General features: G+C 39.0%; 1 protein-coding gene and 1 long non-coding RNA gene across 12 annotated transcripts in view; one reads left to right on the top strand and one right to left on the bottom strand.

Annotated features, from left to right (window-relative positions):
- LOC138748315 (plexin-B2-like) overlaps nucleotides 1-16,811 on the bottom strand; it is a 217,020-nt gene that overhangs the window by 28,746 nt on the left and 171,463 nt on the right. For 10 of the 11 annotated variants that reach the window (XM_069908265.1, XM_069908264.1, XM_069908269.1 and 7 more), the window contains 7 exons: nucleotides 15,385-15,560; nucleotides 14,962-15,110; nucleotides 13,570-13,675; nucleotides 13,180-13,316; nucleotides 10,047-10,235; nucleotides 6,270-6,381; nucleotides 4,278-4,478 (listed from right to left, as the gene is read on the bottom strand). In XM_069908265.1, the coding sequence (XP_069764366.1) occupies nucleotides 4,278-4,478; nucleotides 6,270-6,381; nucleotides 10,047-10,235; nucleotides 13,180-13,316; nucleotides 13,570-13,675; nucleotides 14,962-15,110; nucleotides 15,385-15,560 (1,070 nt within the window). The remainder of the gene's footprint in view (nucleotides 1-4,277; nucleotides 4,479-6,269; nucleotides 6,382-10,046; nucleotides 10,236-13,179; nucleotides 13,317-13,569; nucleotides 13,676-14,961; nucleotides 15,111-15,384; nucleotides 15,561-16,811) is intronic. The other variant, XM_069908270.1, reaches the window with a different exon arrangement.
- LOC138748329 (uncharacterized) overlaps nucleotides 1-16,811 on the top strand; it is a 37,180-nt gene that overhangs the window by 19,541 nt on the left and 828 nt on the right. The window lies entirely within an intron of this gene.

Here is a 16,811-nt window from a genome sequence, read left to right as displayed (position 1 = left end):
GGCAGAAGCTACCTGACGAAGGGCCCAGGACTGGAAATGTTGGTTACTCATTACTTTATCTGGATGCTGCATGACCTGCTGAGTTTCTCCACACGACTGTGTATTGCAGAAGCTACCAAGTTTTATGGGCTATTGAAGGAAGCCATTGATTCCTTCAATAGCCCAGTTATAATCTACCCAGAGCCCAACATTTCTCTTCTGATTACTGGAGCCCTTCCCAATTGCTTCCTGATAGTGGTTTTCCCCTTCATACGCACGCCCGGCTGTCAGTTTGATTAGCTGCTCAAAGTGAAACAGAACAAATGGAGTTACAATTCTCTCTACACTGGTATTGCACCTTTGTAAATAAATTGGTTTTAAATCCATCACAGCTAGTAAAAGTGTTGCCTCAAACCTCCTGCAACCTTGCTGCAATCCTGACAATAAATTTTGATTCTGTCTCTGTAGAAATGGATAATTTCCTTGTGGCCATGGAGACTCCTCTAAATGTTTTGGTTCCTTTCTATATTCCAGACATGCATGTTGATTGGCCACTATAAATCGCCACTCTAATATGCGTAGGTGAACCTGGGGGATACGAAGAGAGATGTGGGATCAGTGTAAATGGATGCTTGATGGTCTGTGTGGAAGTGATGCACTAAAGGGCCTATTTCTGTGTGGTATTAATCTACATCTCTTCAAGTTACATTCATAACTCATTAGCGGTTAGCATGACGTTATCATATCACCAGCAAACCGAATTGTAATTTGGCACTGTCAAGAGTTTGCACAGTCTCCCCATTACCTGCATGAGCTTTCCCTGGTGTTAGACACTACCAGTAACCACAAAGACTAGGCTGAGGGAACAATAGGCTTTAATATTCAGAAGAACCTTGCTGGCTCGGATCCAGGTATAGGGAAGGGAGAGGTGATTCGACCTTTACTGCCCAGGACCATGGGGGAGGAGTCATAGGGTATGAGTCATCAGTGCGCAGGCCAGCTCCATATATACAGTAGTCAACAATAACTATATACAATGGAGGAAACATATCATCACACCTGGGTGCTCCAGTTTACTCCCACCTTCCAAAACCTACGGGTTAATTGGACAGTATGGGTCTCAGTGGCCGGAACCAGCTACTTGCAGTTTTTTTGTTGATAAAATTCCAAGAATTAAAAAAGTAAACATACTAGCATGCATGCATTAAAGGGGGAAGGGGTGCTTGCAACAAATAACAGGTGGAGTTCAAATCAAAAGATCAGCACTGGAGAGACGAGTGTGGTTGAAAGAACAGCCAACGCCTGCATTTAAATAGGATTTCTTGCAGACATAAAAGAAGCTGCCTGTGTTTCACTACCAATGAATTGATTTTGAAAGGCAACCACTTGTTGCGTCAGCTGCCATGGAAATAACTTCCAGAGTGGAGTCTCACAAACAACAATGGCGAAAATGACCAATTATCCAGCTTTGTGGCTGTTGGCTGACACTTGGATGTCAGCCAAAAGACAGAATGCATTGCTTTTCCTTTAAAAAAATGTAAAATCAACATTTTATTTGGATTTATACCAGCTTGTTCCATTTAAGTGTAATATCCCATCCATTGGCTAGAAAGCACTTTTATTAATCCTGCCAATGTGGTATCAGCAAAAACAGAAAATGCTGGAGAAACTCAGCTGGTCAAACAGTGTCCTTAATGTAGCAAAGTTAAAAATACAAAACCAACGTTTCGGGCGTGAGCCCTTCATCAAGGCAAAGGTAGAAATACATATATCCTCAGTTATGGATTTTTACCTACAAGCCCGAAACGTCGGTTATGTATTTTTATCTTTGCTACATAAACGACACTGTTTGATCCCACACGCAGCTGGAATCGTTCTGCCAATGCCAGGGAAACACAGAGCAGTTCCAGCTGCGTGGAGGATCATGGGTAAGGAAGACGACCATTTTGCTGCATTAAGCAAGGCAGCCCAATGAGATGCCGGCCCAGTGGGATGCCAGCGCAGCACTCCGGTGAGCTCCAGCAACACTGATGCCACCATCAGGTGAACAGAGAGGGCGATGGCAACCGTCTGAACAATTGCAGGTAAGACTTCATTTCACCCTAAACTGGCAGCAACATTTATGTTTGAATCCCGCAAAGTGCAAGGGGAGAGACTCCGTGCACAGAGCAGGAACAAACCCTGCGGCTGACTTGCACAGTGTTCATCTTCACTGGGAGACCCCTTGTGTTATCCATGGCCTGAACTTGCTCCTGCAATAAAAAAAAAAGGAGAATCCGAGTTTTCACTGAAGTGGGGAATTGCAGCAGTGAAAATTCAAGAGTTCACCCTGATACGCTATCAACAACACCAAAAGATTGGAGTTAATAGACAACAGGCTTTTAGCCCATAAGTTTAGACACATGTTCCTGTTGCTCGCCCGATTCCAAGATTCATACTGAGGGAGGGACTCTGGCTCTAATAGCCCTCATTTGGAAATTCCAGGGGGAGGAGTTACAGGGAGGTGGTGAGCCAGCCATAGAGTACCAATGGGATAGCAAAATCACAGTGGTATCACGACACACTCCAACCCAACCTCCCCCCATCCCCAACACACGTGCATATTCTGTTCCCCACCGAGTTATTCCAGATGAGAAAGGAAATTCAGATACAGGCTGCTCTTCTCGGCCTTGAGTGCGGGAGGAGTAACCGCCAGTACGAAGGCAGTTAACAGTAATGCATTTGTAGTTCTCCAGACAGCAGCTTCCTGTGCCCGGCTCTGGAGTAGCTGCACATCAATATATGTGTGTGTGTGTGTGTGTGTGTGTGTGTGTGTGTGTAGATATAAAGATAGATATATCTATATGTATATATATCTAGATATCTATATCTAGATATATATCTACATATCTATATATCTACATATATATCTATCTATATATCTCTCTCTCTATATATATATAGGTATCGATATATATTGATATATAGATATATATATATATATAAATACGCTGGTTTCTTGAACAAAGCAAATGAGTGTAATCATATGACAGGCACAGGCTTTAAACAGAGGAGGAGGAAGGGGGGTAGAGAGTGAGAGAGACTGCTTCTCCCAGTTAAAAACCTTTTGGCCATCACACTTCTAACTTTGTTACAATGAACTGGGCTGTGAGGAACGGTGCTGATTTAGGGAACAGGAATTCATGACCTCTGAGAAAGTGCCCAATACACACATGAACACGAGGCCGATCTTCAAAACTAGCCCAATTGTGCCTAAAAACCGCCCAACTGTCTGCTTTATGTATGCTTTGTTAATGGGGTGGGGGGTGGGGGGGAATAAATGTGCCTGCCATAGGCACTATGGTACCTAGATACACCACTGGTCAGCACTCGCATACATTTTGTCATTTTTGGTCAAGATATTGCAGTGATATTGATCTGCATCTCTGCTGACCTAATGGTCAACATTTCAGTGTTGACACTGCTAAGGAGGTGTCCTTATCTGATACTGCTTAAATATGTTGATGAATCTCATACTACAAGATGTTTTGTGTTTTCTGAAAGAACACAATCTAGCCCAATGGTTCTCAACCTTTTTCTTTCCACTCACATACCACTTTAAGTACTCCCTATGCCATAGGTGCTCTGTGATTAATAAGGGATTGCATCAGCTGGCATATGAGTGGAAAGAAAAAGGTTTGCAAACCACTGTTTCAATCGTACCTAATTGACTCATTACATGCACAGTTTCACAACTCCAGAGGAAATGGGCCAATGACAATTTTTCTCAAGCAAAATATTTCAGTGACAATTGGGTCTAGAGCAATGATTCTCAACATTCCCTTCCCATCCACATACCACTTGAAGCAATCCCTTTCTAATCGCAGAGCGCCGCTGGCTCAGGGATTACTTCAAGTGGGATGTGAGTGGAAATAAAGAGGTTGAGAACCACTGCGCAGTTTTAGGTATGAATTTCATCAGGATAATTGGAATAATAGGAAATTGCATGGACATTTGACTTGCTTAACCAAAGATGAACTTTCGTCAAATTTAATTGAAAACTATTAGATATTTATGCTGTGTCTCCAAATTCAAACTAGAAAATTGAATGAGCAAAAATGAACGGTGATCTGATAGAACTACCTCCAGCTACCTCAGGGATAAAGCATGTCCATTTAAAATTCAGTAATTGAATGAAACTAAATGGAAAAATCTATATCATTTAACTGGGAGCATGAATTAATACAAGAAGCAAAACAAGATAGATTATACTGTAACATCAAGCGAAACAAAAAAAAATAAAACTCCTAGCTACTTACCTTAACAAAGATTGATGGTTGTTTGAGAACAAGAACACCTGATGGAAAATACTCAAAGTATGGATCTTTTACGTACTGAATGGAAATGTTTTCCTTAAAATTGTCTAACATAATGAAGATGGAAACAGCCTTCTGGTTTGCAGGAGGTGAGGGGAAGATGAGCATTGTGTTGTTAAAATCATTTAATGCTTTTGTTTCATTCTGTAAGAGAGAAAAGAGAGATTTCTTCCTTCCAAACTCTAACTACAGCATTGTTAATGCAAGACAACACAAAAGCAAATTGTTCATAGATTCTTCACAGAATTGCCAATCAACTTTACATTGCTTCATTTTGTAATGGCACCAAAGACAGCAATTCTCTGTTGATATAAAATATATACACCAGGTTCAGCTGAATCTAAATAATGATATAAGCATGCTACTAGATCTAATTCTGAATCTCAGAATGATACCCTCAATTCAATCTATTTGAAATATTTGAAACTTTTGAGAATGTCCAGTATACATGAAAGCAACGAGTCCTTCATCTTGTACTCCCTACCCACAACCAGAAAGAAACAGACTTAATGCATTCTGCTTTTCAGATTAGATACCAAAAATCTTATCAACACTTCCCAATCTGGAAACTTGCCTTGTTCAAAGATCAACTAAACCATGTCTTACTTAAACCAACTATACTTAAAGGAACAAGTGACAACTGCAGATGGTGTAAATCTCAGAACAGAACATTCTGGAAATGCTCAGCAAGTCAGGCAGAATCTGTGGTGAAAGAAGCAAAATTAGCATTTCAGGCCAGTGGACTGTCGCCAGAACCTGATGAAAGATCATCAACTGAAAAGATGATTGTTTCTCTCTCCACAGATTAATTCTAATAAAATATTTGACGCATTTATTAATGTGGATAGCAAATATATCCCATTAATTTTCTTATAAACAAATTAAGAGTGAATATTCAATGAAATTAAAAACTATAGCAATGGAACAATACGACACAGGTAGCGAGCTATAGAAAGCATTTCTGACTTAGAGAAATTGGCTTATAGACAGTTCTCAGGAATGGGACCCCCACATAACCTGGGAACTGCCAGTATATCCTAGACTTATCCTCCACCCTTGTGGCTTTATTCACTTGTATTAAGGACATTAACGTGAGCCATTGGAAGTTACCCATGTAACTTCTAAAGGATACAATTTCCAGTAATACTGTTTTCTGTGATCTATTCACAAAATGCCTTGCAATTAGTTAGGTAAAGTCACTATTTTAAGTTGATCTCATTGATCTCTATCTTCATGGAGAGGTGTCCCTGGAGTTACGGAAAGTGGTTCACCCTGTCCAGTATGTTACTAAGGACCTTCATTGTATTGGGATAGAAGATTGGTATTGGACTTTTGTTTTCAAGATATCAAATGTAAGGTCCATCCAGTTCTATGCTTCAGTGATGACTCTGTGCACAACATGACTGCTGAGGTTGAGGTCACCTTGGTTCTGGAGTGGAGGCAACATTGGTTGCATCAACGTTCTATTCCATCTTTCTCATTGTATTGCTGCAGCACACCTCTGAAAAGCCTTCTGCTGGAGTACAGGACAAATGGAAATTGTTCAACCCACGTCACCTCCACTCCAGGGCCAAGCACGCTAATATAACAGATGCGATCTCATTAGTTTCTGGGCAGGTATTCAAAGGTTGCAAATACAGAAAGAAACAAACAATGCATTCTTGAAAGGAAATGAAATTTGGAGTTCTTATGTCTTGTACCTAAGAACTTCATTAGTAAATTAATGAGCACTGGATCCAATTTCAGTATGTAAAACTAGAAAAGTTAACAACTCAAAAATTAAGAAATAAGAGCAGAAATAGGCCATCTATACCATCCACAAGATTATTACTGAATGCCTCCAAGTCAGAATATGCCTAAAAGATACAATGAGCTGTTAACATTATTTGTATTTCTTGAAAGTAGCTACTTGCCAATGCTAATAAGAAACAATACCTGATCTACAAGTGATCCACCATTCCTTCCATCTTTCCTGACTTCTAATCTCATAATGCGTTTTTGTACAGCATTAAATCCTCGTCCAGTCACTGTGATATTACGGCCCCCACTACATAAAGAAAGCAATAAAACATTTAGTACTTTCTTATTTAAATTACTTTTTTTAAAAACAACAGTGAATATTCATTTGAAAGGCATACACAAGAGTTTAGGAAGATTTAAAAAGTGAAAATGGCATGGATGGGATAAATATGAAACAAACATATACATTATTATTTTAATGAAAGCTGAGAAGTTCAGGGAGAGAAAACCAATAATTTTTGGTTGAGAGCAATAGCAAGGAAGAGATCATCTTCAAAGAAAACAATTGATAAAGATTCTCCATCTCTCTCCATAAACTGTAGGACTATTGTTGGGTGCAGTGACTTTTGATTGAAGTAACAGCAATGGTTTAACATTCACCATTACTACTTAGGAGTGGGAGAAATAAAAAAAGTTTTTAAAATTAACCACATTTAATATTAACTGTGCATTGAACATTTAGAGCATCTAGAGAGTGACCTGCATAAGTTATTCACTCACTTTTAAAAAAAAACACAAAATGCATCAGGTGTGTTCTACTGGTCAAATTCACTACAAGAAAGTAAAGAAACATCTGGGTTGGAAAAATGCTGTCCCTCCTTCACATATTCAATGGCTATCTGATATGACGGCATGTCTAACTATTGTTCTTCTATTGTAATGGATTTAAATTTTCTAAGGGCTCCTTTTATTCATTATTTTCATAATTTATTAGATCATTTAGATCCTGTTTTGTGAGTTTGTGATTTCTTTTAATGGTAGTGAAATTATATGCATTTACCTGATAACCTCAGAAGGGTAGGGGGTAGAATTTGTAGAATAGTATAATATTTCTAATCATTTTCAATGAACCATATGTTATAATTGTTTAAGTGTTTACTACATTTTTTTCTCTCTGACTGTTATGATATTGAGTTTATATATAATAGTTTTCTTAAACAACGTTTTTTTTCTGTACATTGTTTTACATATTATTGCCCTTGATTAATGGCTTCCATTGATGTACCTGTTTCTATAAAATCCAAAATATTGAAAAAGAAAGGAATATCTGGGTTAAGAGTCAGGGTTAAAAAGCAGAGGAAAACAAGATGCCCAACTTGTACATGTTGACCAAATTGTCCATCTAAGCTAGAACCATTTGGTTGTGCTTGGCCAGTATCCCGAGAAACCTTTCTATCTATGCATCTATCCGAATGTCTTTTAAATGTTAAAACTGTACCTGTCTCCAATGCTTCCTTTGGAAGGAAGTGGTGTGTGGAAAAAGTTGCTCCTCAGGTTTTAGACTCTCCTATGTGGGGAAATAGACTATGACTATTTACCTTATCTTTGCCCCTAATAATGTCATACATTTCTACAAGATTCCCCCTCAGTGTCCTATGCTCCAGAGATGACTGTCCCAGCCTCTCCTCATAACTCAAGCCTGCCAGTTCTGGTAACTGATCTTTTCTGCACCCTTTCCCCTCCCCTTTCTTCCAGCATTAAAACAATAAAATTAATAGACTGTTTAATGTCCTCGATCATTCATGACTAGATGTAGCATAGCTACGTAAAGGTAGCATTTGACAAGTGTGAGCCCTGTAAAAATCGAATTCATTTGGCATTGCAGGAAAGGCAGCAAAAGATGCAATTGTGGCTGTTTGGATCCACTGGCTGCAAGATTGTTCGGTTCGATTACAAGCTCTTTAGTATGTTTTTGGCTGTGAATTGCAGCTTAACCAAGTTGACACCTCGTATCTCAACTCTTGCAAATTTCTACACGTGTACCGTGGAGAGCATTCTGACTGGCTGCATAGCGAGGTGCCATGCAAAGACCAGGAAAAAAAACCTTTAGAGAGCCATCACAGTCACAAGTCTTCACTCTATCAAAGACAGCTACAAGAGGCAGTGTCCCTATCCTCAACGACCCTCACCACCCAGGCCACGTCCTCTTCACACCACTACCATCAGGAAGGAGGTCCAGGAGCCTGAAAATGAACACCCAGCAGCACAAGGACAGCTTCCTCCCCTCTGCCATCGGATTTCTGGATGGACAATGAACCAGTGACACGACCTCACATTCTCTTACTTTTTTTGCACTAATTCATCTATTTTTAAATGTAATTTTATAGCAATATTTTTGATACTGCTGCAGAATAACTTCATGACATTAAATGCTGACACTTCTCTAGTTACAGGTGGTACTGCTCCCTCTACATTCTTCTCGTCTTGACCAGCTTGATTAGTTGAAGCTGATAATAAATACCTCACCCAGAGTAAATTCAGTGCCCTTGCTGTTCAATGTTGGGGAACACTGATTAGTCAGGTGGGACTCGAGTTAACTTGCTCCGCCCAGTGGGCTAGAATATACCCAGAGACAAGATACCTCTGGCATGTTTTCTGTTAGGTAGCAGAACAACTATCTCAAGCTGTTAATTGATAAGACAGTGGAACAATTCTTTCATATTCTACCCACTATTCTAGTCAAGTTTATGCTCATCTGATTGCAGAAGTCCAACCCGGTGAAATGGCGTTCTCCAGTCCTTGGTGCAAAACACACAGATACTCAGCCGGACATAACACACAAACAGACAATGCACATCCAGGACAAGTCTTCCTATTTATTTGTATATGAGAGACTCAGGTGGTTCATGTGAGCAGTTTCTTTGGTTGTTCAGCATTCTCACTGCCCATAGGAGGTAATTCAGCAGCTATGTCCAACTGATTGTTCAATAGTATTCGATAACCTTTAAAAAATTTAATATGAGCAAGGAATTTAGTTTTTCCAGGTCTCTTTGATGCCACACTCAGCCAAAAGGCATCTAATGCAGCCCTACTACATCTAGTCATGAAAGATGAAGGACAGTTAAACAACTGCAGACAGTCCAGGAATTTTATGGATTTCATTTTGGAAGAAACTACTATATTATTAAAAGACTTAGTTGACCAACGTACTGTAAATATAGAAAGGTACTGTCCTGATCTATTCTGGCTTACAGATAGTTTAAGAATCAAAGCCATGTGGATGAAACTAAAATAGATGAACAACCCCTTTAGTTGTATCACACTGTTAGGATAAACAAAATTCTAATTTGTTCTGATCTCTTCAGTTTAGAAACGTATAATTTACAGCATTTGGAAGCAATCACTTGGCCCACTCAAGGAATTATCCACTTGACTTTCATTCCCATGCCATTTCCCACTAACATTCTCTTTCAGATTTTTCGAAGAATGGTAGAGTGCAAATTATCAGCTTCCCTCTAGACATTTCAAAACACAAAACTGATATTGTGTCAGGTGATCTAACCCCAGCTTCCATGCTTAGGGCAAGCTCTGAGTGGAGGTAAAGGTGGTCCAGTCCCCCTTTTCCACAATGACATACAGCAGCTAATGCAACACAGCTCCAGTAACCTGGCTGAGGTGCCGTCTGAGTGGGGTTTATAGGTTTTCCAAGTGACTATGCGGGTTCCCCACTCACTCCACATGCTCCTGTTTGCTCTCAAGGAGGTCTTGTAATTTTCTCCAGTGTGGATGGATGATAGGAGGATTATAAGATGGGATGTGAGAGAAAATGGCTATATAAAAAAAAACAAGTGGGAGAATGGGACTGATGACAAAGCTTAAGTACTGGCATTGATTTGATGGGCTGGATGGCATCGTGCAATAAAACAAAAATTTTAAAAACGTTTTGAAGTAATTTATGTCAAAGACATTTACCTAAAGATGCTTTTCTTTGGCATAAATGCATGGATTATTGGATTGGGGACGTAGGAAAATTTAGAATGTTGTATCTCCTTTCTTGCTTTCACCCCATATTGTACAGAAACGGTGACATTTATACCATGGGCATGAGAAGGTGCATGATAAGGGCCTGTGATGCAGATCAAGCTCTTATTAAATGCTGTCCTGTAGAAAACAAAAAATAAGCATCAGTAGAATTTTAACAAACCGTGCGAATTCAATCCAACAAATTTTAATAAGAATGCTGACGTGCACCCACTAAGAACTTTCAAAAAATTGTATGGTGTAGTAGAATATTAATGAGCAACTATTTTCAATATAAATCTCAATAAACATTGCCCACAAGTTCAAGTTAATACCATTGATCTGTGTAATGATGGCAGCAAATTTCAAATACCTCACATGGTTAAAATAAACAAGTTCAATTTACACAGCACTTGCATTTACAATATCTAAACCCCTCAATTTTGTATACCTCTGTCAAAGTTTCCTCATTCTCCAATTTTATCTGCACCCTTTCAATCTTATTCATGTTTTTTTTTCCCTGTAAGTAGATGACCAAAATTGCTCACAATGCTCCAAATTTGGCCTCACCGATATCTGATACAACTTCAGCATAATGTGCCAACATCTGTACTCAATACTTGATTTATGAAGGACAATTGGCCAAAAGCTCTCTTTACAGACCCTACCTAACCATGATGCCATTTTCAAGGAATTCTGTTTTTTTTTAATTGCCAGATCCCTCTGCTCTGACGCACTTCATAATTCCTTACCATTAACCCTGTGAGTCATCCAAGCAAAGTACAACTCACTTGTCCACATTAAATTTCATTTACCATTTTTCCAGTTGGTCCAGATCTCACTGCAAGCTTTGAGAGTCTTCCTTATTGTCCACTACACCTCCAATCTTAGTGTCCTCTGGAAATTTGCTGATTCAATTTACCACATTGAAGCGACACGCTTGGAGGGAGTGGGCAGAACTAGTGCTAACAGCTCCCATCTTGTGACAGCTAGACGCAGCAGTCTCCTATCTACTGGCAACCAGCCATTACAGCCATGAGGCATAGTGACTCAGCAGCACCCATAGGTCTACTGAGAAGCCCTGGCCTACTCAACGTAGCTGCATCATGAGGTCGTTAGCATTTCAGATGTCATAATGCCAGGTCCCATGTTGTGTGTCGATATCAAGCCTGACAACACATCAATAAACACTTTTCTCTTTGCTGGCTGACAACTTCAGGCGTGGATATTCATAACACGATGGCATATGAGTACAAGCATCATCTGCCACAACATTTTCATTCAGATCGCTGTTATAGTTGACAAACAACAATGGACACAGCACAAACCTCTGAGGCACACAAATAGTTACAGGCCTCCAGTCAGAGAGGCAATCCTCTACTACCATCTTCTCCTACAAAACAAATTCTAATCTAACCTTCTTGATCAACCGCCCATGTTGGACCTTGACAAAGACTTTACCCAAGTCTATACAGACAACATTCACTGTTCTTCCTTCATCAACTTTCCTGGTAATCTCAAAAAATTCTAAAAGATTGGTTTGACATGACCTACCATGCACAAAGCCATGTTGACTATCTCTAATCAGTCCCTCTCTATCCAAGTACTATACCATCTAAGTACTAATCCAATTATTCTTAAAGCCTTTCTTAAACAACAGAACAACATGAGCTATCCTCCAATCCTCCAGCACTGAATTAAATACCTCTATTGAGGCCTCTCCGATTTCTGCGTGTCTCCCTCAAGGCCCCAGGGATGAAGGGCTCAGGCCTGAATTGTTGGTTATATATCAGTTTGACCAGCTGAGTTTCTCCAGCATTGTGTTTTTACTTTTGTCAAAGAAGATGTGCTTGTCTCAGGTCAATGAGAATGATCAATAATAACTCTTAAAGGAAAAGTATATGGAAAACAACTGCTTAAAGTTTGCATTTGAAAAGGCAGCAGAACAACCGATAATGCAACAGTGAAAGGGCACAATTGGGATTTCCACACATGAATTTTTTTAAAGCCAAAATAAAATTGTTGATGATTCACCATTCTTCTATTGCTGACAATGTTTTCAGCATTCTTCTTAATTAAGGTAAAAAGATTAAATTGATGTAAATATCATGGATTTACAAAGTGCTCACTCACTGTACAATCAGCATGAAAATTATACTTTGGTGCTAAGGCCAATTAAGTTCATCAAGGAACACAAGGTCATGATCACAGGGATTGCAGAAATTATGGATAGAATAGAGTTATACGTACTGAAATTTGGAAGAATACAGATTTCATAGAGACAGGACTATGCAGGATAGGTTTAGGAAGATTGTTCCTGATGTTGGAGGAAGTCAAGATCAAGGGCTCACAGTCCAAGAATAAGGTGATAAGCCAATTCGGACTGAGATGAGAAGAAACCTCTTCACTCAGAATTATGAACTTGTGGAGCACCTGCCACAGAAAGTTGTTGAGGCAAGTTCATTATATATATTCAAAAAGGGATCAAGGGGTCTGGAGAGGAAGCAGCAGAGGGCACTAAAGTTACATGATCAACCACGATCATATTGAATAATGGGCAACATGGTTAGTCCAATGCTGTTATAGCACCAGCGACCCAAGTTCGAATCCAGCACTATCTGCAAGGAGTTTTTATGTTCTCATCACGTCTGCGTGTATTTCTTCTGGGTGCTCTTGTTTCCTCCCACCTTCAAAATATGCAGGGGTTGAAGGTTAATTGGGTATAATTGGGCAGCATGGGTTTGTGGGCCTGTTACGGTGCTGTATGCCTACAAAACAGGGCTGAATAGCCTATTCATGCATCTATTTTCTATTCCTTACAGCTCTATAAAACTCTCTGGCCATAGAAAAAAATGATAGAGTCTTAGAGATAGACAAGAAAATCTGCAGATGCTGGGGTCTAGAGCAGTGTACCAAAGTATTGGAGAAACTCACCAGGTCACGCAGCATCCATACAGAGTAAAAGGCTGGTATTTCCACAAAGCAGAACCAATGTCAAATCACAGGTGACAATCCTCTCAATGATACAACTATCACAATGTTTTATTTTTTCATCTTCTGCAAAATCAATAATTTATCCACTTACAGAGTACATGGAACGTTGCCCAGCATCACTTTTACATCCTCTTGTTTTCCAGTGTTTAGGTTCTCTCCAGTGATTGTTAGGCTGGTTCCTCCAGCATATATCCCTTGCAATGGAATAATACCAGTCGGTTTCGGATCCTGACCAATCACAAAAATTAAAGGTTAGCACATTCAAAACGTCCACAGTTTATCAGATAATTCTCCACGTGGTATCACAAAGCCATTTGACAAATATTCCTTTCCAAATGTTACTTTCTTGAATACATTTTATGAAGTAATATTAAATAGGATAGTTATTATTGAGGTTCTTTTTTAAATTAAAATTATGGTCGAGAAAACAAACTTATGAAACTAGAATTCTGGTAAAATCTTGTAGGCAGTGAATACTCACGGTATATGTGAACTTCATAGCAGACGTACCAGTTTTGTTATTTTTTGTTGCAATGAAAACTGAATTACTTTGTGGTTCAGAAACTCCACCCAAATTACAAACAACCCTGCAAGTAAACATTTTTAAACATCTTAAAATCACCAATTTGAATAAATCTATGAAAATTAAAGCACAATTCAAATTCGCGATACTCAGAGAATACCATCATGGGACCAAACCATACATTTTTTTTTAAAATCAGAGGACATCTATAGTTTCATGATGCAAGTCTTATTCACCTTATCACTGGAAGCAGATGATTGTTCACTGCACAGTGCAATTAAGGAAGGCAGGCTTTCATGACATTTAACAGTCTAATAAATTAAGAATAATTAATTCGACCTGCTGCACCCCAATTTATAACTATTGTTTATGCCAGTATATAAAGATTTTCCACCTAAAATGTAGGTTTTGAGCTATACCCTTTTTACAGGATGACCCCCCCCCCCCCCCCCTCCAAGTCTGGCACTTACCACTGACTAGTGGAGTGATGCTGTCACAATATTTTAATGCCAAATTACCCTGTATAGATTTTAATTTTATTAGCCTATTTTAAAATAAATGACAGTCAACTCCTGTAACAGGGCATTTAAAGCCTATACAGAGCTGATGGCAGTCAGACTGGGTGGATGGATCCCGCCGGGGAGTTCTGAGACTTGAATGGACGCGCACACATTTGGCCCGCTTGACTAGCAATGCCGTCAATTTCACTGTCGCCATTTGCGTGGAGGTGAGTCGGGATGTCAGCACAAGGAAGGTGGTAGAGTGCGCAGAGGTCCTGACTGGAACACATGTGGAGGTGAGTCAGGTTGTCGGTGCGAGGAACGTGGTAGAGGGTACAGAGGGCCTGACCAGGACACTTGCATAGAGGTGAGCCAGGATGTCAACACAAGGAAGGTGTTAGAGAGCACAGAGGGCCTGACCGGGACACTTGAGTCAGAGCTGGTGGGATGGAGATAGGATATGGAGAAGTTGGGGGGGGTTAGCGGGGAACAAGATGGCAGTGGTGTTGAGACTTTGCCATCAAAGTTCGGATTTTAGATCCAGCAAAGAAGACAATCTCTGATTTTGAGGCAAATTTATAAGTTTTGAGGTTCATCCTGTATGCTGGCATATCCTTTTCACCCACATAAGATGTTGATCAATTTATTTGGATAACCAAACAAGAATGTGCTTCTGACATAGCTCAGTGAAAGTTCAGTTAAGAGCAGCCGTTACAGATCATTCTCAAAAGTATAAATGAGTAAGGAAACAATGCTACTTTTTGTAATCAAGTATTTGTATTAACTCATTATCTTAGATGTAATATCTTCTGCAATTGTCATTCATGTTTTATAATAATTTCTGGTGTACCTCACGGAGATGGAATATAGTTCTTCAACTTGACTGCAAACAGCATTTCCAACTTTGATCTCTTTGATCTCGTCATGGTATTTTCCAAGATTTGAGCCGTGAATGGTTAGGAGAATTCCTCCTTGGAGTGGTCCATTAACTGGGTCCAGCTGAATAATGAAATAGTTAATTTTGTGCATATAGTTTTGCCTCTTTTTGTAAAGGTTGATAGCTCTGCATACATGATTTTATAATTTAAAATCTACGTGACCATACATTTAATGAAAATACTCTTACATTAAAATGGCAATTTGAATAAAGTTGTCTCTGCATTGTTGTAAATGATGTACCGAATGAAAACTGTCTAATAGTTTTCATAAAATTAACTAACATGACAACTGAAAAATTTTTGTTCAGAGAAAAAAAATAAAGGGAGTTACTCACATGCAAAATAGTTGGGGCTGGACAATCATCTGTATTTTTAATAGGAACTTTACAAAGTTCCTCATATACACATTTTTTTGTGTGTGTACTTTTGCACCAAACACACTTATATTTTTGTTCTGCACTGAGGCATAGACTACAATCAGTGTTGCTGTGTCCACAATTGTAGAGAGTCACTGAAATTAAAATAAGTGATTTTATAAATCAGAATTTTTAAAATCCATTTTTTTTAACTATTCTGGAAAATATCATATCAATTGTCACAGACAATTAGTGTACAGATATCTCATTGCAAGGCATATCAAGAAGTATACATAGCCCTACCCCAGAGCTTACTTAAGGAGCCATTATTCTGGCAAGAGCAAAGTATTGTGAGAAGCACTGGCTCTGCAGAACTCAAAAAATGTTGTCTTCAGTTAATAAAAGAGTCATGAAAACACTTGCATTATTTTCCTGCCTAATCTGGTTGGAAAGCAAAAAGAGTGAAATGCATCATCTTCTTCTTGGATGAAGCTAATCAATGGATAAAAGTCTTGCTTAGATGTTCATTTACTCATTTATCATTTAAGCCGCATTTTCTCAGCTTAAGGAATCAAATGGCTAAAGGCCATGTTGAACTCAGCAACTCCCTCACCTCAAAAACTGAGTGATTCAAGTTCAGAAATCTTTCCCACTCTGATAACACTAATGTCAGAAAGGTTTTCATTATGAAATTGCATAATCGCCTACAGAGAATAGATCTTTTGAAATAAATCTTGTAGAATCAGCTTTTAATGTTGCGGCCTATATTCACTATTGAAATGGCACTCTTTTTTCCTTGCACCAACTGAAAGTGCAAATATTTATCCTTGTATTTATTAGCCCTTTCCATACGGAGATAATTTAATATATATTATTGTCTAACTATCTTGTGTACGTTACTGGTTACAGCAAGTAAGAATGTCAGTGCCCATGCACACTGTACTTATGTATATGACAATTAAATCATTAACACTTGCAAAATTTTCCTTGCTCAGAAAAACTAATGAAAAATCTAGGTACATCCCTAAATTAAAACACCAATTAAGCAATCAATAATGATGATACAATAAGAGTAATCTAATAAAGGAATGAAAAAAAAAACAGGATTTGCAAACTGGATTGGCCTCAAGTATGATATCTTAGTTTTGAAATCACTAGCAATGGGCAATGAAGAGTTGGCAACACCTTCTGGTGGAAGAAGATGGGAGAATAATTTCAAAAATAATTCAGGGCTAATACCAAATTTGCCAAGATCAAACAGACTTTATGTCCCCATTGGCCATCCTGAGCTACCTGGTTGCATGGCACTTCAACTCCCCCTCTCATAGTGACCTGAGCCTTGTCCACTGCCAGAGTGAAACCCAATGCAAACGAAGATTAACACCTTACCTCCAACCTGGACAATC

This window comes from Narcine bancroftii, chromosome 13, assembly GCF_036971445.1.
Source record: "Narcine bancroftii isolate sNarBan1 chromosome 13, sNarBan1.hap1, whole genome shotgun sequence".
Lineage (NCBI taxonomy): Eukaryota > Metazoa > Chordata > Chondrichthyes > Torpediniformes > Narcinidae > Narcine > Narcine bancroftii.
This window is presented reverse-complemented; position numbering and strand designations above follow the sequence as displayed.